The 24,903-nt window shown below is 38.5% G+C and overlaps 1 protein-coding gene across 4 annotated transcripts in view; it reads right to left on the bottom strand.

The window, feature by feature from the left end:
• ADK (adenosine kinase) overlaps positions 1-24,903 on the bottom strand; it is a 620,365-nt gene that overhangs the window by 568,505 nt on the left and 26,957 nt on the right. For all 4 annotated transcript variants that reach the window (XM_011928472.1, XM_011928446.1, XM_011928455.1 and 1 more), the window contains exon 2: positions 4,063-4,137. In XM_011928472.1, coding sequence (XP_011783862.1) covers positions 4,063-4,137 — 75 coding nt within the window. The remainder of the gene's footprint in view (positions 1-4,062; positions 4,138-24,903) is intronic.

Here is a 24,903-nt window from a genome sequence, read left to right as displayed (position 1 = left end):
TGGTGCAATTTCAGCTCACTGCAACCTCCGCCTCCCGGGTTCAAGCAATTCTCCTGCCTCAGCCACCCGAGTAGCTGGGACTATGGGCACATGCCAACACAACTGGCTAATTTTTGCTATTTTTAGTAGGCACAGAGTTTCGCCCTGTTGGCAAGGCTTGAACTTCTGACCTCAAGTGATCCACCTGCCTCAGCCTCCAAAAGTGCTGGAATTACATGTAAGCCACCATGCCCAGCCTGAAATTTGACAGAACAAGAAATTTTAAGAAATGTCAGCACAGTATATTATTTAAAAGTACAAGGAACCAAAATAACTAAAATCATTAACGTAACTGTATACAGTAGTATTTTCCGACTGGGAAAGTGTGTTTTAAAGTTTGTATCTTAATGTCTTAGGATAAAACACATCTCCTAGTTTATCCTAAGCCCCCAACACATTTCCTATTATATTACCATAAGTCAAATTTACACATTTATAAATTCTTGCCTTACCCTTTGACATTTGAGTTTATTCAAACATAGGGGTAATTCCCAGGATATAAAAAAAGTTTCAAAAAAATTATTGTCTCCCATAATTACTTATATTTCTATATACTATCAATGAACAATAAGAAAAGGAAAGAAAACAATCCCAATTTACAATAGCATCAAAAATAATAAAATTAAATTTAACCAAAGAAGTGTAAGACTTACTCACTGAAAACCTATTAAACACTGCTAAAATTATTTTAAAAAGACCTAAGGCTGGGCGCAGTGGCTCACGCCTATAATCCCAGCACTTTGGGAGGCCAAGGCGGGTGGATCAGAAGGTCAGGAGTTCGAGAGAAGCCTGACCTACATGGTGAAACCCTGTCTCTACTAAAAATACAAAAATTAGCCAGGCATGATGGCACATGCCTGTAATCCCAGCTACTCAGGAGGCTGAGGCAGGAGAATCATTTCAACCCAGGAAATGGAGGTTGCAGTGAGCTGAGATCGTGCCACTACACTCCAGCCTGGGCGAAAGAGCAAGATTCTGTCTCAAAAAAAAAAAAAAGACCTAAATAAATGGAAAGACATTCTGTCTTCATAACTTGGAAGACTTAATAGTGTATTTATCTATATATTCAATGTAATTCCAAGCAAAATTCCAACTGTCTTTTTTACAGAAATGAAAAAGCTATCCTCAAAAATTCATAAGGAATTATGAGGGATCTCGAATTAAAATAATAATGATAATAATAATAATAATCTTGAAAAACAAAGTTGGAGGACTTATACTTCCTGACTTCAAAATCTACTACAAAGCTACAGTAATCAACACAGGGTTGTACAGGCCAGGCACAGTGGCTAATGCCTATAATCCTAGCACTTTGGGAGGCCAAGGTGGGAAGACAACTTGGGCCTAGGATCAAGCCAGACTTGAGTCTGAGACCAGCCTGGGCAACATAAGCAGACCCCGTTTATATAAAAAAATTTTAAAAATAGCTAGAGACGGTGGTACACGCATATAGTCTCAGTTACTTGGGAGGCTGAAATAGAAGGATCACTTGAACCCAGGAGTTCAAGGTTTCAGTGAGCTATGATTGCACCACTGCACCCCAGCCTGCATGACAGAGCAAGACCCTGTCTCCAAAAAAAAACAAAACACACATAGACAAAAACACCAATGTCATACTGGCATAATGACAGACATATGTATCAATAGAATAGAATGGAGTCTAGAAATTTACCCATATATCTATGGTCACCTGATTTTGTCAACAGTATCAAAATCACTCAATGGGGAAAAGAATAGTCTTCTCCAATAAATGATATTGAGACAATTGGATTTCCGCATGCAAAAGAATAAAGCTGAACCCTTATTTCATACCTTATACAAAAATTAACTCAAAATTGATCAAATGCTTCAATCTAAGATCTTAAACTACAAAACTCTTAAAAGAAAACACAGGCATAAATCTTTGTGATCCTGGATTTAACAACAGATTCTTACATATGACAGCAAAAGCAAAGCATAAGCAACAAAAGAAAAATAAACTGGACATCATCAAAATTTAAAACTTTTGTGCATCAAAGGACACTATCAAAAAATTAAAGTTAATCCCCAGAATGGGAGAAAATGTTTGCAAATCATATGCTAGCTGATAAGGCTCTAGTATCCAGAATATAAAAAGAACTTTTACAACTTAACAAAAAGATGACAACCCAATTAAAAAATGGGCAGAGAGCTTCAACATTTTCCCAAAGATATACAAATGTCCAATAAGCATATGAAAAGATGCTAACATCAAAAGTTTTCATTAGAAAAACGCAAATCAAAATCACAATGAGACATCATTTCACACCCACTCATATGGCTATAATTTTTAAAATAAAAAATAAGCTTTGGCAGTAGAGAAACCGGAACCTTACACACTGCTGGTAGGAATGCAAAACAGTGCAGCTGCTTTGGAAAACAGTTTGGTGGTTTTTCTAGAAGTTAAACACAGAATTATCATGTGACCCAGCAGTTCCACTACTGTGTGTATACCCAAGAGAAATGAAAACACATTCCAACACAAAAGCTTATACATAAATGTTCATAAGAAGCATTGTTCCTAATAGACAAAAAATGAAAACAACATAAGTGTCTATCAATCAATGAATGGATAAACAAAATGTGGTATATCCACACAATGGAATATTCCACTATTAAAAGGAATGAAGGACTGATACATGCTACAACATGGATGAACTCTGAAAGCATTACATAAGTAAAATAAGCCCAAACACAAAAGGTCATATATATAAACACAAAAGATCATATATTATTATATGGTTTCATTTATATAAAATGCTCAGAATAGACAAATTCATAGAAAAACAAAGTATACTGGTAGTTCCCAGGAGACTGAGCTAGCGGAGGGAATAGTGAATGACTACTTAATGGGTATGCTATTTCATTTTAGGGTGATGAAAATGTCCTGAATTAGATAGTGGTGATGGTTGTACAACTTTGTGAATATACTGGCAGTCACTGAATTGTATACTTTATAATGGTTAAAATGATCAATTTTATGTGACATAAATTTTACCTCAATTTTTTAAAAAGTAATTATTCTTGGGTACAGAAATTGGGGTGTGTGAGGAGGGGGGATCTTGCTTTCTCATCATTAATCTTTTTTACTACTTAAATTTTCCAGATAGTAGTCCCCCCATTATCTGAGGTAGATGCATTGTAAGATGCCCCGCGGGTATCTGAAACCATGGATAGTACTGAACCATATGTATATACATACATATATACATACACACACACACGTGCTATGTTTTTCCTACACATACATACCTACACATCATACTATGATAAAGTTCCATTTATAAATTAGGCATAATAACAGATTAACAACAACTAACTAAAAATAGAACAATCATTAAAATATACTGTAATAAAAGTTATGTGGACGTGGTATGTGTCTCTCTCTCAAAATGTCTTATTATACTGTCCTATGGGTAACTGAGACCTCAGAAAGTGAAAACAAGGATGCAAGAGGGGACTTTTGTACCAAATGGCCTCAAATAGGTAAATAAACAAACTGATTTCTCAGCTAAGTTGAAACATTGGAAGTTACTAATAAAGGGGAAACAACAGAGCTTCACGGCCTCTGAATTATATTTTGCATATTCTCTTGTCTTCTCTAATCATCTTTCTTCTCCCATTATAGCTTCTGAGAGGAAACAAGATTGGGCACATTCAGGGTAGAATGTCTCTAGATTATGATACTATTACGGATGTAGTTCACTGACAGTAGTTTAAAATTTGGGGAATTAAATAATTAAGTAAATTATATAAACTTTTCTCCTTCCAAATAATAAGCAAAAAAGTTTTAAGTAAAAATAGCAATGTATATAAATTTTCCCAAGGAAAATTGTACTCAGTTATTCAATAGTTAATGATAGCACACTTGCTATTAACAGACTTAAATTTCCTGAGTTTTCCTTTAATTGAAGACGTTCGGTGATAAAGTCACTTCTAAAGTTTTCATCCATTTTTCTTCAAATATAAGTTCCACAGAGTGCATATGAAGAGTTTAACACTTACTTATCAAGGAAATCTTTGTCCACTACAGCAGAGATGTCAAGCAGAGGATTTCCCATTCCAAAGAGAATATTTTCTCTAAAAAAACACAAAATACAAGTTAGAAATACTTCTAAAAGTAAGTTGATATGTAAAAAGTACACAAAATAAAAATAACTATCTTCATTTCAACCTGAAAATAAACCTAACATACCAGTTTATTAAACATTTGATTTGCCTATTATATGTAGGACATTTTAGAGGTAGCATAAAGACATTTAGAAAAAAAAGATGATTATCAGAGAAAGATGCAAATCAAAACTACAATGAGACACCATCTCACACCAATCAGAATAACTATATATATATATATTTTTTGACATGGAGTTTTGCTCTTGTCGCCCAGGCCAGAGTGCAACGGCATGATCTCAGCTCACTGCAACCTCTGCCTCCCAGGTTCAAGTGATTCTCCTGCCTCAGCCTCCTGAGCAGCTGGGATTAAAGGTGCCTGCCACCATGCCCAGCTAATTTTTGTATTTTTAGTAGAGATGGGGTTTCACCATGTTGGCCAGGCTAGTCTCGAACTCCTGACCTCAGCTGATCCACCTGCCTTAGCCTCCCAAAATGCTGGGATTACAGGTGTGAGCCACCATGCCCAGCCCAGAATAACTATTATTGAAGAGTCAAAAAAAAAAAAAAAAACTCAGATGTTGTCAAGGTTGCAGAGAAAAGGTAATACTTATAAATTGTTGATGGGAATGCAAATTAGCTTAGCCCCTGTGAAAAGAAGTTTAAAGATCTCTCAAAAAACTTAAAATATAATTACCATCCGACCCAGCAATCTCATTATGGGTATATACCCAAAGAAAAATGAATCATTCTAGGCCGGGCACAGTGGCTCATGCCTGTAATCCTAGCACTTTGGGAGGCCGAGGTGGGTGGATCATGTGGTCAGGAGACCAAGACCATCCTGGCCAACATGATGAAACCCTGTCTCTACTAAAAATACAAAATTAGCCAGGCATGGTGGCGCACGCCTGTAGTCCCAGCTACTCAGGAGGCTGATGCAGGAGAATCGCTTGAACCCGGGAGGCAGAGGCTGCAGTGAGCCAAGATCACGCCACTGCACTCCAGCCTGGGCGATGAAGCGAGACTGTGTCTTAAAAAAAAAAAAAAAGAAGAATCATTCTACCAAAAAGACATATGTTTATTACAGCACTCTTCACAATAGCAAAGACATGGAATCAACCTAGGTGCCCATCAATGGTAGAATGGATAAAGAACATTCAAAACATATACACCATGGAATACTATGCAGCCATAAAAAAGAACGAAATCATGTCCTTTGCAGCAATATGGATGCAGCTGAATTATCCTAAGTGAATTAACATAGAAACAGAAAACTAAACACCACATGTTTTCACTTATAAGTGGGAGCTAAACACTGGGTACACAGGGACACAAAGATGTCAGGACAATAGACACTGGAGATTCCAAAATCAGGGAAGAAGAGAGGAAAGTAAGAGCTGAAAAACTACCTATTGGGTACTATGTTCACTACTTAGATGATGGGGATCATTACAAACCCAAACTTCGGTATCACATGAAACACCCGTGTAACAAACCTGCACATGTACCCCCCAAATGTTATTAGGGAGCCCATGGCACATCCTGGAAGAGTCCAAGCGAGAGCCCTATCTACCCTTGACAAAAAATGACTGTGGTAGGGTCTTCACAATGGATATCAGAACTGATACAATTCTTTTATTATGTATCCAAAAAATTTAAATATATGCTAACTTTTTATAGAATGATTTGTAACTTTCACAAATTTAACTGCACATCTTTTCATCTAAAAATGTCTAGCTAAAACTTTTATTCATGTCTTATGTTTCCTATACTTCTTATATTCATGTCTTCTCATGCATATACTTGTATGTTAAATATATAAGGACTCATTTCAGATGCCTACAACATGAAATAAAGCAAAACAAAAACAAATCAACAAGAAATGATATAATTTTAAATTACATTTAACAGACTTGGAGGAAGTCTGTTTTCCATAAGAGATCACAGTATGGTTCCAATCCAAATAAAAGAAAGAACTCCACCATAAGTGATGCCTTAAACGGAAGCTCATCTAGCAGTAAGAAATGGGCCAGTGAATACTGTTGGATTAGTCTCAATAGGAGACATTCATCTAGTTTATCCAATAAGATTTGTCTCTGTGTAATTTTTCTATTGGTCTCCAGTTTATTGATGATCCGCCTCCCTTTCAGTTGCCTCCAAACCAGCTACCATTCTCACCATTTGGCGACTATCAGTAATATCAATGGAATAGCACACCAGGATTTTTTTAAGAGAATGAGGCATAGCCTATAATTATAATCTGTAATGATTTTTAGAGGATAAAATTACAGTCTCTTATTAACACCACAGATTGAGCAACTATGGCTGAATATGCAGTAAAGAGACATTTGTCCCTTTTCTATTTGAAGAAAGCTGAGTGGAGGAGGGTAAGAAAATACACTAACTTATTCACACTTAAATTGCATTTGTGATCAAAGCAAGTTTAATAAAAAGAAAGTACTTTAAGTGCTTAGAAGGTGAAGGATCAATAGACAAATACAGTAAAACCTAACCATGATTTCACTGGGACTACTCTGCCTGATTTGTATATTCTTATCCAAACAATAAAAACTCCTAGAACTTGTTATTTAAGAAAAAAAAAAAAAGGATGGGTACTGTTATTGGGCTACTTGATTTTTTATTTTTATTCGCCCTTTTTATCACCCTTTGCAAGCATCCAGTTCAATGTATAGAGTCATGTAACCACAAAACTATGGAACATTTCCATCATAGCAACAACAAAAAAGCGTCCTTCTACCCCCACATCAATCCCTCTACCCTCAATTTGTTCCCTCTCAGTTTTAAGGAATATAATTGCTATATCTCTTTTTAAGAAGTCAAACCTTTGAACATCTACCGCATTACCAAAATAGTTTATTATACTCCATTTAAAAACTCAGTAAAGACAGTCTTACAGAGAGCCCAATAATTGATTCTAAGAATGAATTACAATTCAAGAGTCAAATAATTCACGTCTGAGTCTCAGTTCTTGAGGTAGCTTGTAGAAAGACTTAAGCAAGCCATCTACCATCTCTGGGCCTAAATGTTAATAATGTTTGACTTGTTCCCAAATAATATTACAATTCAGTTAAGGTCATTTGAAGTCATTCTTATAATAAACTGGAATTGTGTGTCACCTTATCCTTGCTATCCCCCTTCTTTTACTCCAAATTTCCTCACTCAAGAGAGGAATTTTGGTGGAATTGATCCCTCAGGCAAACCAAAACCTAAGTCAATCAGTCCAATATATTTCTCTAGCCTTAGTGATCAGTTCAGAGACTGGGATGTAACCTAAGCCAGGAAAATCAGAATGAACTCAAGATTTTTTTCTATGATGCTCAGATACAGAACATATTTTTCGCTAATAGATATAAATGAAGAAGGTGCTAGAAGCCTTAAAAACCTAATGACCTCAAGGTGGCTGCCTTGGGATAAATTTGACACCACAGAAAGCAGAGTGCGAAAACTAAAAGAAACCAGGTCATTAATGAAGTTGTTGGACCACCTAATTAAGCTTTACCTGAAACCTATACTCCATCTGAACTTTTCTGTTTTTTGTTTTGCTTTGTTTTTTTTAAGTACAGGGGTACAAGCGCAGGTCTGATACGTAGGCAAACTTGTTATGGGGAGGCTGAGGCAGGTAGATGGTTTGAGTCCAGGAGTTCAAGGCCAGCCAGGACAACATGCCAGAACCCCACCTTTACAAAAAATTGGCTGGGCACAGTGGTTCACACATGTAATCTTAGCACTTTGGGAGGCTGAGGCGGGCGCACTGTCTGTGCACAGGAGTTCGAGACCAGCCTGGGCAACATGGCAAGACTCCATCTCTACAAAACTACAAAAATTAGCCGGGCGCGATGGCACATGCCTATAGCCCCAGCTACTAGGGAGGCTGAGGTGGAAGAATCCTTGAGCCCAGGAGGTTGAGGCTACAGTGAGCCATGAGTGTGCTACTACCTCAAAAAAAAAAAGAAAGAAAGAAAAAGAAAAATATAAAAAATCGAGCCAGGCATGGTGGTGCACACCCATAATCCCAGCTACCACGGAGGCTGAGGTGAGAGGATCGCTTAAGCCTGGAAGGTCGAGGTTGTAGTAAGCTGTGATTACACCACTGCACTCCAGCCTTGGGTGACAGAGTAAGACCCTGTCTTAAAAATAAATTAACTAAATAAAGTAGCACATAAAAGATATCTTCAAATAGTAAGTTAAGTAAAAAAGATATAATTATTTTCAAAAGCCAATAAAACTTTGCTCATGTCACGTTTCTCTCTCCCTCACTGCACATAACTGAGATTATAATGGCTAGTTTCTTACATACAAATACATACAAACTAGTGTCCAGGCCAGGAAATACTATGCCCTTCTTAAATGATGAACATACTATATGAATAAGCACTTATTTTTATCTTGTTCTACTAGAATGTGAACAAGATGATGTTTAGTCTATAGCCAAAAACTATGACTAACCCATACTGGGATTACTTTTTGTTCCAAATGTTAGCAGTATCTTTTTTTTGGAATGGACGCTAGGATGAGAGATACTGAACAATCTTTTTTTTTTTTTCTGGGGGGGAGTAATTTTATAAATGTCTCATAATTTAGGCTTGCAGCGAACATAAACCTACACTATAATTATTATTTTGTTGGACAGTCAACAAATTTTATACTGACATATATATTAGAGTTCCTGAGAAAATTTTTTCTTGGCTATTGATATATTAATGTTTGAATGTTGATTAGCCCTCTCACTAACAGAAACGTTTAGTTTAGTTATGCTGCCAAAATAAACACTAACAATGACTGCCTTTAACTGTTTACACCAGTCATCTTCTCTTTCAATCCAGAAACCTCAGCTTTATATGTGACTCTTCTCTCTACATCAGCTAGTCCCGTCTTATTAGTAAGGACATCATCTTGGTTTTATCAAACACTTCTTGTACCTGGATCTCCCACAATATACCCACTAGCACCAGGCCCTCTACAGACATTGTCTGAATTTCTACATTGTCAGCAATTTTTTTAGCCACAATAAATCCTGCACATTATCACCAAAATCATATTATTTTAAACAATTCTAACCATAATATTTTTCCACTTAAAATCTACCTAGCTTCTGATTATTAATAGGATAAAATCCAAAAGCATAATATAAAGGACATTGAATCTAGCTCAAACTTACCATATTTCATCATATCTAAGATGCCATTTATTCATAAAATAATCCCAATTTCCGATGGTGATGCAAAACACAATCAGCTGTAAGATGGATGCCAATTTCAGAGTTGTTAAAATGGGAAGAAATGTGCACATTAAGATCACAATTCAGTAATTCTTTTTTTTTTTCACAATTCAGTAATTCTTTAGCCTTACCTCTCATCATTCTAATATATACAACCTATTTTAATCATGATGCCTTACTATTATTTGAATAAGACTGCCTGTAAAGTCCTTCTCCTACTTCCTTTGCCTGGAAAACTCCCATTCATCTTTTTAAAATTCCCTATATGCTACCGGTCTTGGGAAATTTTTCCTGATCGACTCCTACCCAAGGGCTTCCACATAAGATATACAAGCTGCCCCCAACATCCCTCAAGAGTGCTGTTAACAATGTAGAAAATGGCTCCTGGTACTGTGTATCAAGGCACTGCATCCCTCCCTCCCAAAGATTTATTCATTCCCTCCTGCTCAGTTCTAAAAGTCCTTTGATGAACTTTTTAGTTGATTTTAGGGGTTGCTTTGAACTTTATCTTAATCAACTGATCTTAATCACCTACACAAAAAAGGGTAAAGATTTTTTTGAAATCTTATTTACATTTGTATACCCAATGGCTAGCATACGATAATTCCATGGCTTTTGAGTGATTCTGTGATTATAGGTTCTGATCTTTAGTTTCTTTCTCTTTTTGAGACAGGCTCCTGTTCTGTTGCCCAGGCTGGAGGGCAGTGTTGCAATCACGGCTCACTGCAGGCTCAACCTCCCAAGCTCCCCCACCTCAGCCTCTCAAGAAGTTGCGACTATAGCCACCATGCCCAGTTAATTTTTTTGTTTTCAGTACAGACTGGGTCTCCCTCTGTTGCCCAGGCTCATCTCAAACTCTTGGGCTTAAGCTATACTTCTGCCTCAGCCTCCCTAGGTTCTAGGATCACAGGTATGCAACCCAAGATACACCTTTATAAAGACATAGAAGTTTTGAAAATAAAAAGTTAGCAAAAAGACACACCATGAAAACACTAATCATAAATTACAGTGGCTATATTAATATCAGACAAAGTAAGCTTTAAAATATGGAGTATCACCAGATACAAAGGGATTTCATGAAAATAGGTCAAATCATCAAGAAAACATAATAATACTAAAGATAACAATACAAAGTATGTACAAACCAAATAAAATGGCTTCAAAATACTTTTTAACACACTTAGAAACAAAAGAAATAGGCAAATACATAATCTTAGTTCAGCACCCTTCTTTCAGTAATTAGTAAAACAGGTAGACACACCAAAAATTAAAGAATCACACTACACATTATTTATCCTAGAGGAAGAAAAACTTAAGTGCACAGAGAAATCTGTACACAAATGTTTCTAACAGATTTATTTGTAAAGGGAAAACACTAGGCCAGCCATGGTGGCTCACACCTGTAATTCCAGCACTTTGGGAGGCTGAGGTGGAAGGATCACTTGAGGCCAGGAGTTCAAGACCAGCCTGGGCAACATAGTAAGACCTCATGCCTACAAAAAATAAAAATAATTAGCTGGGTGCAGTTGTGCATGTCTCTAGTCCTAGCTCCTCAGGAGGCTGAGATGGGAGAATTATTTAAGCCCAAGAGGACTGTAGTGTTCAACAATAATGCCAACACACTCTGGCCTGAGTGACAGAGAGAGTGAGACCATATCTCTTTAAAAAAAAAAAAAAATGGCCGGGCACAGTGGCTCACGCCTGTAATCCTAGCACTTTGGGAGGCCGAGGAGGGCAGATCATGAGGTCAGGAGTTCGAGTCTAGCCTGACCTAGTGAAACTCTGCCTCTACTAAAAATAGAAAAATTAGCTGGGCATGGTAGTGTGCACCTGTAATCCCAGTTACTTGGGAGGCTGAGGCAGGAGAATCACTTGAACCCAGGAGGCAGAGGTTGTGGTGAGCCAAGATCACGCCACTGCACTCCAGCCTGGCAACAGAGCAAGACTCCGTCACAAAAACAGAAAAAGAAAAAAAAAATGGTAAAAATCTGGAAACGTAATAAATGCCCTTCAACAGGTAAACAGGTAAACAAACTATGGTACACCCATAAAAGAGAAGCAATAAAAATGAATGAACTATGACACACACAACAGCTTAAACGGATCTCAAAGGCATTGTGCTAAGTGAGACAAAAGCCGTATCTACGGGTTACATACTATATGATTCCATTTATATAACACTCTCAAAGTTACAAAATTACAGTGATGGAAAACAGATCAGTAGTTGCCTGGGGTTAGGGTTCAGAAAAAAGCCTAACCATAAAGAAATGATATGAAGAAATTTCTTTGTGGTAACAGAACAGTTTAATACCCTGAATGTGGTAATAGCTACATGAATCCGGACATGATAAAATTTTATAGAACTATACACCACCACCTCCTCAGTTAAAAACAATATATACAAACTGGTGAAATTCTAATAAAGTCTATAGTCAACTTCCAACTATTGTATAACACCGAAATCAGCTTCCTGGTTTTGGTAACACACTACAGTTATGAAAGATACATCATTGGGGGAAGTTGAGTGAACAGGGTACAGGAACTTTCTCTACAATTTTTGCGATTTCTGTGAGTTGTATTTCAAAAGAAAAGGGAGGAAAAGGATATAAAACAGATATATTAAAAATGTTTAGGCCAGGTGTGGTGGCTCACACCTGTAATCTCAGCACTTTGGGAGGCCAAGGCAGGAGAATCACTTGAGCCTAGGAGTTCGAGACCAGTCTGGGCAAGATCCTGTCTTTGTATTTTACATAGTGAGACCCTGTCTTTATATTTTAAAATAATTTTTTTAATGCTTAAAAAACAAATTAGGGTGACATCATTGGGAATGGCAGAGTAAGGACCTCCAAAAGCAACAAGAACACTGGAAAAAAAAAAAATGTCAAAACTTGGGCCGGGCATGGTGGCTCACACCTATAATCCCAGCACTTTGGGAGGCCAAGGCGGGCAGATCACAAGGTCAGGAGTTCAAGACCAGCCTGGTGAACATGGTGAAACCCCATCACTACTAAAAATACAAAAATTAGCTGGGCGTGGTGGCAGGTGCCTGTAATTCCAGCTACTCTGGAGGCTTAAGCAGGGAAATCGTTTGAACCTGGGAGGCAGAGGTTGCAGTGAGCCAAAATTATACCACTGCACTTCAGCCTGGGCAACAATGCAAGATTACATCTCAAAAAAAAAAGTCAAAAATAGACTTTTTCAGAACTCTGAATACTAACCAAAAAGTCTGCAATAATCCAAGGAGCATTTATTCAAAAAAGATGGCTGAATCTCAGAAAGAATAGCAAGCTTTGTGGCATTTTAACATGCCCTATTCCCATGCCCCTCCTCCCAGCTCCAGGCTAGCCCTGAAAAGCAGCAATCCACAAACCATGGAATCCTGGAGCCTAGCAGCCAGTGGAGGTGATAGAACAGGGCTAGAGCTCCTTCAAAGTCCCATGTTCAGAGCAAGTTATTATTTGAGCTGACTAGCAATTCCCTGAAAAACCCCACTCCCAAGACTTCCCAATATTTAACCTGATTCAGAGCTTGCCCATTGCTAACAGCCTTTTCCCCCAAGGTATTTATTTGTCAAAAACAATCAGCTACAATTGCTTAACATTTCAGCAACCTGAAGCAGCTGGGACAAACAAGCTAACCAAAAAACACAAAGGGAAAAGGAGAATGAGATGTCCATAGGGAGTTTTGAAAAGTTCTGAAATTCCTACGACTCTGGAAGGCCACAAGAGTGTGCCCAGGCCTATGGGCATGCTCAAGAAAGACCTGAGAAGGCCCTAAGCAATCACCATTTACTGAGCATGAAGCTCAGCAAAAACAGGAAGTCAAGGCTATGGATGACCCAGAAGCCTGGTTGAGTGATGAAAGTGCGCTCCAACAAGCACACAGAGCCTCTCAGCAAAGACCGGAACAGTAACAAGTATTGACAAGAATGTGGAGAAACTGGCATCTTCATACATTGCTGTTGCAAATTATAAATGATTCAGCCACTTTGGAAAATAGTTTGGCAGTTCCTAAAAAAGTAAACATAAAATTACCACATGCCCCAGCAATTCTACCCTTAGGGGAAATAGAAACACAGAACAACACAAAAACTTGTACATGAATGTTTATAGCACCATTATTCATAATAGCCCAAAAGTGAAAATAACCCAAATATCTCTCAAGTGATAAATGGATAAATGGTGGCATATCTATACAATGAAATATTATTTCAATCGTAAGAAAGAATGAAATACTGATACATGCTGCAACATGGATGAACTTTGAAAACATACTTGGTTAAAAAAAAAAAAAAGCCAGCTACAATAAAAGCCAAATATTATATGATTACACTTAGGAAATGTTCAGAATAGGCAAATTTGTAAGGACAAGGTAGATTAGTAGTTGCCAGGGGTTAGAGGGTAGGGAGACATGAAGAGTAACTGCTAACAGGTATGGATTTTCATTTTGGGGGACAAAAATGTTCCGGAATTAAATAGTGCCAATGGCCATACAACCTTGTGAATATACCAAAAACTACTGAGCTGTGCAATTTTTAAGTGGTGCATTTTACAGTAACTGAATTATATCTCAGTTAAATAGTAACAAACACATAAAACTATCTGATCTAATTGATAAATTATATATAATACTAAATTCAATAACTACACTATACACTGTATTTAATAAAAGATACATAAAATAGCTACACTGAAAACCTCAAAATATTGCAGAGTAGAATTAAAGACACATGTTACACTCACCAAATCAGACCACAGAGTAGGCCTTAAAACTAATCTCTGTAGCTATCGAAGAATTAAAATCATAAACAACTTATCATTTACAGATATATGGTACAAATATGTACACAATATGTCAACAACACATCCCCTGAACACCATGTAAAATTGAAAATAGCTAGAATATCCCAAATATTAAGAAATTAAACAAACTTCTAAATGACCTGTGGTCCAGAAAAATCACAATGGAAATAGAAATTTGAATTGCACACATCGAAACTGTATGCTGCAGCTAAAGGAGTACTTAGAAGAAAATGTTAATTATGTAAGAAATGTACCTTAGAATGACTACTGGGGGTTAGCAAAGAAAAAACAATAATAATAAAAGAAATGTGGCTGGGCGTGGTGGCACTTTGGGAGGCCGAGGTGGGTGGATCATGAGGTCAGGAGTTAGAGACCAGCCTGACCGACATGGTGAAACCCTGTCTCTACTAAAAATACAAAAATTAGCCTGGCGTGGTGGTGGGCGCCTATAGTCCCAGCTACTCAGGAGGCTGAGGCAGAAGAATCGCTTGAACTGGGGAGGCGGAGGTTGCGGTAAACCACGATCGTACCACTGCACTCCAGCCTGGTCGACAGAGCGAGACTCTGAATGAATGTATGAATGAATAAATGAAATGAAATGCACATTAGAAAACAAGGAAGGTTTAAAAACAATAAACTTCTAACTCAAAAAAGGTAGAAAAAGGAGAGCAAATCAAATCCAAAAGAGTAGAGCAAGGTGGCTGGGCGCAGTGACTCACGCCCGTAATCCCAACACTTTAGGAGGCTGAGGAGGGCAGATAATGAGGTCAGGAGATCGAGATCATCCTGGCTAACACGGTGAAACCCCGTCTTTACTAAAAACACACACAAAAAATTAGCCGGGTGTGGTGGCGGGCGCCTGTAGTCCCAACTACTCGGGAGGCTGAGGCAGGAGAATGCTGTGAACCCGGGAGACGGAGCTTGCAGTGAGCCGAGATCGCACCACTGCACTCCAGCCTGGGCGACAGAGCAAGACTCCGTCTCAAGGGAAAAAAAAAAAAAAGTACAGCAAGGAAATTAAAACAGCAGAAATACATTAAAATAAAAAATACATAACCAAAATAGAAATTCAACAAAACAAAATCTGGGTTTTTGAAAGATTAATTGCTAAACTCCTAGCAAAGCTGATCCAAAAATTCAAAAGAAGTACCAACATCAAGAATGCAAATGGAGAAATACAGCAGTTCATACAGGCAATAGCAGAATATTAGGAAATTTTATGAACTTTATAACAACTCAACAATTGAGAATAAATTCATTTAAAAATGCAACTTCTCAAAACTGACACAGGAAAAAGTGAAGAACCTGAATGCTTATATATCAGCTAAAGTAATTAAACCTGTAAAAGTAATTAAACTAATTTAAAACCTTCTGCTTTTTTCTGCAGGCCCACACGGCTTCACTGATGACTTCTATCAAAATTTAAAGTAACAATACCAATCTTATAAAGCTACAGTAATTAAGACAGTGTGGCATTGGCATAAGAAGATACAAATATATCAACAGAATAAAACAAATCCAAGAAAAGACCTTTAGCTATCTAATCAATTAATTGAGAATCCTTTTGAGAAACCTTTACATGATAGCAAAAGATTAGTAAGACAGATCATAGGCCTAAATACAAAAGACAAAAATATAAAGCTTCTAGAAAAAAACCATGAGAGAATAGTTTCACAAGCTTAGCAGAGGGTAAAGAAACACTTCTTAGAACAGAAAAGGTAATACCATAAAATAAAATAAATCAACAAATTCAACTTGCTCAAAATTTAAAAGTTCTGCTCTCAAAAGACATTAAGAAAATGCAACAACATAGCTCAGACTAGGAGAAAATACTTAAAGTGTGTGTGTGTGTGTGTGTCTGTGTGTGTAAAATCTGAGAAACCTGGCAAATAACTTGCATTCAGATATAAAAAGAACTCCTACAAATCAGCAACAAAAAGACAACCCAATAAAATAGGGTTGTAAATAAAAGTTTAACAAAAACTTGTACATAAATGTTTACAGCACCATTATTCATAATAGCCCAAAAGTGAAAATAATCCAAATATCTATCAAGTGATAAATGGATAAATTGTGGCATATCTATACAATGAAATATTATTCAGTGATAATATTTCAGAAATGAACTGACACTTCAAAATAAAAGATAAGCAAATGGCCAATAATCACATAACTATTAGCCATCAAGGAAATATAAACTAAAACCATGATGAAATACAAGCACACACTCATGAGAAGGCCTACATTTTAAAATGCCAAACATTGTGAAGAATGTGGAAAACTGAACTCTCATAAAACAACTGGTGGGAATGTAAAATGTGTTAAATTTTCCATTTTGGAAAAGTTTAGTGGTTTCTAAAGTTAAACATAAATCTACCCTAGTACACAGCAATTTCACTCCTAGATATTTACCCAAGTCCACATAAAGATAAATACAAAAATGTTCATAGCAACTTTACTCATAGTAACCAAAAACTGGAAATAACCCAAAGCCTATCAATAGGAAACTTGTTGCTACACACATATAATGGACTATTACTTGGCAATAAAAGGGAAAAACTACTGATACACACATCAAAATGGGTAAATCTCAAAAATATTATATTGAACAAAAGTAATCAGACACAAAATACTCCTTGCTATATGATTCCATTTATGTGAAGTTCTAGAATAGGCAAAACTAATATCTATAGTAAAAGAAGTACAAAAGTGGCTGCCTGGGTGAGAAGGCGGACAGAATTAATTAAAAAGAGGCTGGGTCGGGCACAGTGGCTCACACCTGTAATCTCAGCACTTTGGGAGGCCGAGGTGGGTGGATCACTTGAGCTCAGGAGTTCAAGACCAGCCTGGGCAACACAGCAAGACCCCCCCCACCCCCACCCCCCCCCCCCGGCATTGTTAAAAAAAAAAAAAAAAAAAAAAAAAAAAAAAAACACCAGGCATGGTGGTGCACATCTGTAGTCCCAGCTACTTCGGGGACTGAGGCAAGTAGATGGCTTGGGCTGGGGAGGTCAAGGTTGCAGTGAGACGTGTTTGCACCACTGCACTCAAGCCTGGGTGACAAAGTAAGACCCTGGGGAAAGAAAAGGAGAAGGGAGAAGGGAAAGGGGAAAGGGAAAAGGTGAAGGGAAGGAAGGGAAGGTTGATCTGACTTTATGTAAGTTATACTGAGAGAGCCAGGCACAGTGGCTCATGCCTGTAATCCCAGCACTTCGGGAGGCTGAGGTAGGCGGATCACTTGAGGTCAAGAATTCCAGAGCAGCCTGGCCAACATGGTGAAACTCCATCTCTACCAAAAAATACAAAAATTAGCCTGGCACGGTGCACCTATAATCCCAGCTACTCAGGTAGCTGAGGCAGGAGTATCCCTTGACCCCGAAAGAGGTAGGTTGCAGTAAGCCGAGATCAGGCAGCTGCACTCCAGTCTGGGCAACAGAGAGAGACTCTGTTTATTTTTAAAAAATAAATAAATAAATAAATTATATTGTTGGCTTTTTTTTTTAAGTGAACAGACTAGGGAAATGCATCTCTTGGTTATGTAAAGCCAATCCTTCCATATGTATTCTAGATTCTATCCTTCTTTCCTACTCAACATTGATTTCTTCCTTCTGTCAAGCATCATCTATTTTTTCTGCTTTCTATTGGACCACTCTTTTCAGCACATAAATGTGAAAATCTCAAACCCTCCCCACAGAAAACCTCAGCCTAGCATATACTTCCAACTACCATTATTTCCCTGCTCTCCTTTACAGCAAAACACTACCAGTGCTCTATCAAATAGTAAGTTCCCCTAAACTGGGTAAAATTACTCATTTTAAACTCAATTGCAGAAAAGCACATGTGTGACATGACTAACACTTATATAACAATTTTCAACTTAAAATGCATTTTTTGATATGTCACTTCTTTAATATCTTCAAAACACCTATGTAGGATAGGTATTGCTATTATCTCTTTTTAACGGATGAGGAAACAAGAGGTTCCTCAAGGTTATGTAATCGCCCAAAAGTAAGATAAATATTCCCTAATTTCAAATCATGTGCATTACTGTTCAATATATATTTGTATACTCAGAAGTCTCCATACAATAAAAATGTCTGACCAATGAAAAACATCCAAATGTACCCAAAATAGGCCAAAATTCCATTATCTTATGGTCCTAGTTCAAATAACATTTCAACAAACAAAACTTAGTACAACAAAATGATCATAATGCATATGTAGGTGACCAGATAATTTATTATCCAAATGGGACACTTTTGAGAGTAAAGGAGACACATTTATGTGTCTATTAATAATTATGTCAGGATAGCTGGGGACAATGGCTCATGCCTATAATCTCAGCACTTTAGGTGGCTGAGGTGGGAGGATCACTTGACCAAGAGTTTGAGGCCAGGAGGTTCAAGACCAGACTGGGCAACATGGTAAGATCCCATCTTTACCCACATCCCCCGCCCCCACATACACACACAAAATATAGCCAGACATGGTGGTGTGTGTTTATAGTCCCAGCCTTTCTGGAGGGCTGAGGTGGGAGGATCACTTGAGTCCAGGAGTTCAAGGTTACAGTGAGCCATGATTGCACTATTGCACTCCAGCTGGGCAGCAGAGCAAGCCCCTGTGTCTACAAAAGAAAAAATAAATAAATAATAATGTCAGGATAACAGGCATGATCCAGAATTGTCCTGGGCAAACTGGAACATATGGTCATCCTATTCATAACCTAGCTTTGCTATTTAAAAAATAAAAATCTCCACCGGGCGCAGTGGCTCAGACCTATAGTCCCAGCATTTTTGGAGGCCAAGGTGGGTGGATCACCTGAGGTCAGGAGTTCAAGACCAGCCTGGCCAATATGGTAAAACCCCATCTCTACTAAAAATACAAAAATTAGCTGGGCGTGGTGGTGGGCACCTGTAATCCCAGCTACTCGGGAGACTGAGGCAGGGAGAATTGCTTGAATCCAGGAGGTGGAGGTTGCAGTGAGCTGAGATTGTGCCACTGCACTCCAGCCTGGATGACAGAGTGAGACTCCATCTCAAATAAAATAAAAATAAAATAAAATAATCTCAGACCAGAATGCCAGTTAAAAAAGTAAAAAGTAAAAAATAAAAATGTGTATTTATGTTTTATTACAGTATTTTATTAATAATATATTTCATGGCCAGGTGCAGTGGCTCATGCCTATAATCCCAGCACTTAGGGAGGCTGAGGTGGGTAGGTAACCTGAGGTTGGGTTCGAGACCAACCTGACCAACATGGAGAAACCCCATCTCTACTAAAAATGCAAAATTAGCCAGGTGTGGTGGCACATGCTTATAATCCCAGCTACTCGGGAGGCTGAGGCAGGTGAATCGCTTGAACCTGGGCGGTGGAGATTGCAGTGAGCTGAGATGGTGCCATTGTACTCCAGCCTGGTCAGCAAGAGCAAAACTCCGTCTCAAAAAAAAAAAAAAAAGATAGTATATTTCATTACAGGATCAAGGGATCTTCCTGAGTCAGCTTCTCCAGTAGCTGGGACTACAGGCACATACCACACACCCTGCAAATTTTCCTATTTTTTGTAGAGACAGGGTTTTATCATATTGCCCAGGCTGGCCTTGAACTCCTGGCCTCAAAGCGATCCTCCCACCTCGGCCTCCTGGAGTGCTGAGATTACAGGCATGTGCCACCGTGCCCATCAACAGTATTTTTTAAATAACAATTTAAAACCAAGGATGTGGATGGGCACTGTGGGTAATGCCTGTAATCCCAGCATTTTGGGAGGCCCAGCACTTTGAGAGGTCAAAGCAAGTGGATCACTTGAGCTCAGGAGTTCAAAACCAGCCTGGGCAATATGGTTAAACCCCATCTCTACAAAAAATACAAACGTGGGACTACAGGACTACATGTGGGACTGAAGGGACTACAAGTGGGAATACTCCCAGCTGCTCAGGAGGCTTGAGGTGGGAGGATCACTTAAGCCTGGAGGTTGAGGTTGCAGTGAACTGTGTTCATACTACCACACTCCAGCAAGGGCAACAGTGCAAGACCCTATCTCAAAAAATAAAAAAATAAAATAAAGCCAAGGAGGTATGAAGAAGTAGGGAGACGTGACTGTCAACCAATATTGCAGGAAAGGGTTAACATTCAAACAGTCGAGAAAATCACTTTGGTTCAAGTTTTATCTTTGACAATTCTGCTTAATGTAGCAATATTGTGGCTGCAAAGATTTGGAGTTAGAAAACCTTATATGCTTTTTTCAAACAAAGATGACCTATTTATAAATAGGACCATTAACAGCTGACAACGTTGCATATAAAAGAAAGATTTCTGGCCGGGCACGGTGGTTCACGTCTGTGATCCCAGCACTTTGGGTGGCTGAGGCAGGAGTTTGAGACCAGCCTGACCAATATGATGAAACCCTATCTCTGCTGAAAATATAAAAATTAGCCGGGCGTGGTGGCATGCGCCTGTAATTCCAGCTACTCAGGAGGCTGAGACAAGAGAATTGCTTGAACCCGGGAGGCGGAGGTTGCAGTGAGCAGAGATCGTGCCATTGCACTCCAGCCTGGGCAATAAGAGTATAACTGTGTCTCAAAAATAAATAAATAAATAAATAAATAATAAAGATTCCTGTTTTAGTTCTTCAAAATATTCCATAAATGAAACAATTTCATTTTATTTTAAAAGCTCACTTACCTCTCTAAAAAAATCCCACAGCATAAAAAAAAAATTGCGCAGTAATGTGAATTTACAATTCTTATTTTAAAAACACAGGTAAAAATGAATTTGAAAACTCTGTTTTAAGGCTCTAAAGAAACCAACTCAACAAAGACAGTTTCAATCTTAGCCAGATTTTAGTCTCCATATGAAAGTTCTGAGTGGCTTGGCAGATTCTATTGGACATACCTCAAAAAGTTTTGTGTTAGAAGGAAAATACCCCACGACCCCACCCACTGCCCACATAAATTTTCCAATGTAGGCTTTAACCCACAAAAGTGGGTTCCAGAATCATCATGTAAGGCACAGTAATGTCCAGAGTCCCAGAATAGTTGAAGACCAAACCTGACCCATCTGGGCAGACCAAAGAATAGGACTCCTTAGCTCTACAGCAAATACTGCCCAACTCCATTTCCTAGTCTTCCCTGGCACAAACCCAAGCTGTAAGCAATGGCCAAAACCAGACTAGACACTGATGTTAGGAAAACAAGGCAATATTCAGAGGGGAATTTTGAAATAGTGTTGCTCAGTGAAAAATACATAAAGTAGGAGTCAGAAGATCTACATTCTATCTTAGGCTCTACCACTAGGTCTAAGTAGGACATTTCACTTCACTTTGGACACAAGGTCCAGTATAGAAAAGGAAAAAAAGGAAAATGCTAAGATCCTCTTTGAATCCTGACATTCTACATCTTCCTCTGTCTCCTGAATTTAACTCAGGCACCAACTTCACTATTGGGCCATTTAAAATGACAAAAGCATCAATTTATCAAATCTGTTCTATCATTTCCCAAATGAAGACCAGTAGGAATCTGATATATATAACAAAACATATAAGTTGTTCTCCAAGGACACCTGGCTTCAGAGCCTGTACATTTAGACTCTTAATCAGTAATTAAGTAGTAGAATAGAATACAAATGATGAAATACTATCTCCAGCCAAATTCAAAGATCTTAAGTTAAAAAAAAAAAAAAGTTTTCATTTAAAATCATTATTTAGGAATTCCTAAAGAGACCCCCCAAAAAAAAAAAATCATTATTTAGGAATTCCTCAGAGTTGAATGCTACACTAGAAAGGGAACTGAACAAGGTATCCAGAGATCTCATATCTAGTTCAAGATATGTAACTGTGTGAACTTAAACACATCACACTATCTCTGGGCTTTAATTCAACTGTAAAATGATAAAATTAGGTAAGTTTGTTTCCTGTCTAAAAATTTAAGATTTAAACATTTTTTCTCACATGACACCATTCTCTAGAGGGCTCAAAGTGCTTTTATTCTATTTTTTAAATGCTTTAAAATTTAAAAGCACTTTTACACTTATCCAGCAACACTGGTAGGATGCATATTAGTATCTCTACTGAGTTACTTCATCAAACAAATGTACAGAATAGAAAAGAGAAATGGGGCTGGGCACGGTAGCTCACACCTGTAACCCCAGCACTTTGGAAGGCCGAGGTGGGTGGATCACGAGGTCAGGAATTCAAGACCAGCATGGCCAGCCGGGCACAGTGGCTCACGCCTGTAATCCCAGTACTTTGGGAGGCCAAGGCGAGCAGATTATGAGGTCAGGAGATCGAGACCATCCTGGCTAACAGGTGAAACCCCGTCTCTACTAAAAATACAAAAAGTTAGCCTGGCATGGTGGCAGGCACCTGTAGTCCCAGTCACTAGGGAGGCTGAGGCAGGAGAATGGTGTGAACCTGGCAGGCGGAGCTTCAAGTGAGCCAAGATCCCATCACTGCACTCCAGCCTGGGCGACAGAGCGAGACTCCGACTCAAAAATACAAAAATTAGCTGGGCGTGGTGGTGGGCATCAGCTACTCGGGAGGCTGAGGCAGGTGAATCACTTCAATCTGGGAGGTGGAGGTTGCAGTGAGCCGAGATCCCGCCACTGCACTCCACCCTAGGCGACAGAGCAAGACTCCGTCTCAAAAAATAAGAAAGAGAGAAAGAGAGAGAGAGAGAGGGAGAGAGGGAGAGAGGGAGAGGGAGAGAGAGAGAGAGAGAGAGGAGAAATGGAAGATCAGTAACTCAAAAAAGGCTCTCAATTGGGCCCAAGATATTCTAGCCATTGGTCCTCATTGATTTGCAATCCTATATTCTTTCATAGCCATTGCTATGAAAAGAGTCACATAGTACTATATTTAGCAACAATTAAGGGTGGTGTAAAAACAAGAACATTGGACACAAAGTCAGAGTTGGATATCTTGTAATCATTCAGTTTATCAGTAAAAGGGAGTCAATAATACCTACCTTTTAGGCTACTGTTAGACTGAGCACAAAATGGGAATGTTAACAGAAAGGGGTCCCGATCTAGACCCAAGAGGGTTCTTAGACATCATGCAAGAAAGAATTCAGGGCAAGTCCATAGAGTGAAAGCAAGTCTATTAGAGAACTAAAGAAACAAAAGGATGATAATTCCAAAGACAGAGCAGGGGTATGGGCTGCTCAACTAAGTATATTGTTATTTCTTGATTGTATGCTAAACAAGGGGTGGATTAATCACGAGTTTTCCAGGAAAGGGGTGATGATTTCTCAGAACTGAGGGTCTCTCACCTTTTTAGACTATATAGGGTAAGGTCTGAACGTTGCCATGCCATTTGTAAATTGTCATGGCACTGGTGGGAGAGTATTTTATCATGCTAATACATTATAATTAGTGTATAATAAGCAGTGAGTATGACCAGATGTCACTCTCATCACCATCTTGGTTTTGGTGAGTTTTTGCTGGCTTCTTTACTGCATCCTGTTGTAGGGTCTTTGTGACCTGTGTCTTCTGCCAATCTCCTATCTCATCCTGTGACTAAGAATGCCTAACCTCCTAGGAATGCACCCCAGCAGGTCTCAGCCTTATTTTACCCAGCCCCTATTCAAGATGGAGTCGCTATGGCTCCATCTTGAGCTCTGGCTCAAACGCCTCTAACAGGAACACGTCTGACATCATAATTGCAAAAACTAAAGATATGACATAATTGCATTAAATGTAGTGTTCACCAGGAAATGGCTCGTATCTGTAGGATGACCAGCTCATTGAAAACTATCACTATATAGAGTCACTTCACTTTCAGTGGCCTCCCTGCTCTTCCCCCCAACATCCAGCAGTTGTGTTCTCTTGGTTAACCCTGCCTACTTCTGAACCCCAGTTATCAAGTTCATTGCAGGATAAGAAGAAAGTAAAAGAGTTACTATAGTTGTCTCTCATGATACTTTACAATTTCTGTCCACAGAAACAGCTTTTTAAGGAAATTTAAGTAGTATATTGTTTTCTGTAAAGGCACCATGCAGAGCACTAGATCATGGAAATCTGGATTCAATTCCTAACTTTGCCAATGATTTTGCACAAGGCACTCAACTTTTCTTTGTCTCAGTTTCCTCAGGTGTAAAATGTAATAGCTAGTTTAAATAACATCTAAAAGAGCTTTTTCGAGCCATGTTACTATAGTTCAAGAGTATGTAAAATACAGACTGACATCTCAAGAAACAAGCATAAATAAATTTTATTATCAGTTATCCATCCTTTCAAACCATATAAAGTAAGGATGGTGTCAAGTTTTACATCAGTCTTTTAAAAACAACTATCAATCCCTACATTAAAAGATACATGCTGCTGTCACTTATTAAACAGCAGAAGCTTTAGATTTGGATGTTTCTCCAATGAGACAGGGTCAGGAAGATGACAGTCAATTAAAACTGAATCCACATAACAACTGATTCTTAACACAGAAAGTATTTGACCCCTACACCTAATTAGTAGCTAATGGGGGGGGGTCTCCATGTTTCAGCACCTGAATCTCCTTCTGCATAATGAGATAAGTACGTTGTCTATGTTAGTACAGAATTAGGCAATTTAGGCCAGTGGCGGTGGCTCACGCCTGTAATCCCAGCACTTTGGGAGGCCGCGGCGGGTGGATCACTTGAGGTCAGGAGTTCGAGACCAGCCTGGCCAATATGGTGAAACCCCATCTCTACTAAAACTACAAAATTAGCCTGG

This window comes from Colobus angolensis, unplaced genomic scaffold (genome assembly GCF_000951035.1).
Source record: "Colobus angolensis palliatus isolate OR3802 unplaced genomic scaffold, Cang.pa_1.0 Scaffold12, whole genome shotgun sequence".
In the NCBI taxonomy this organism is placed as follows: Eukaryota; Metazoa; Chordata; class Mammalia; order Primates; family Cercopithecidae; genus Colobus; species Colobus angolensis.
Note: the sequence above shows the minus strand (reverse complement) of the source record. Positions and strands in the feature narration are given on the sequence as shown.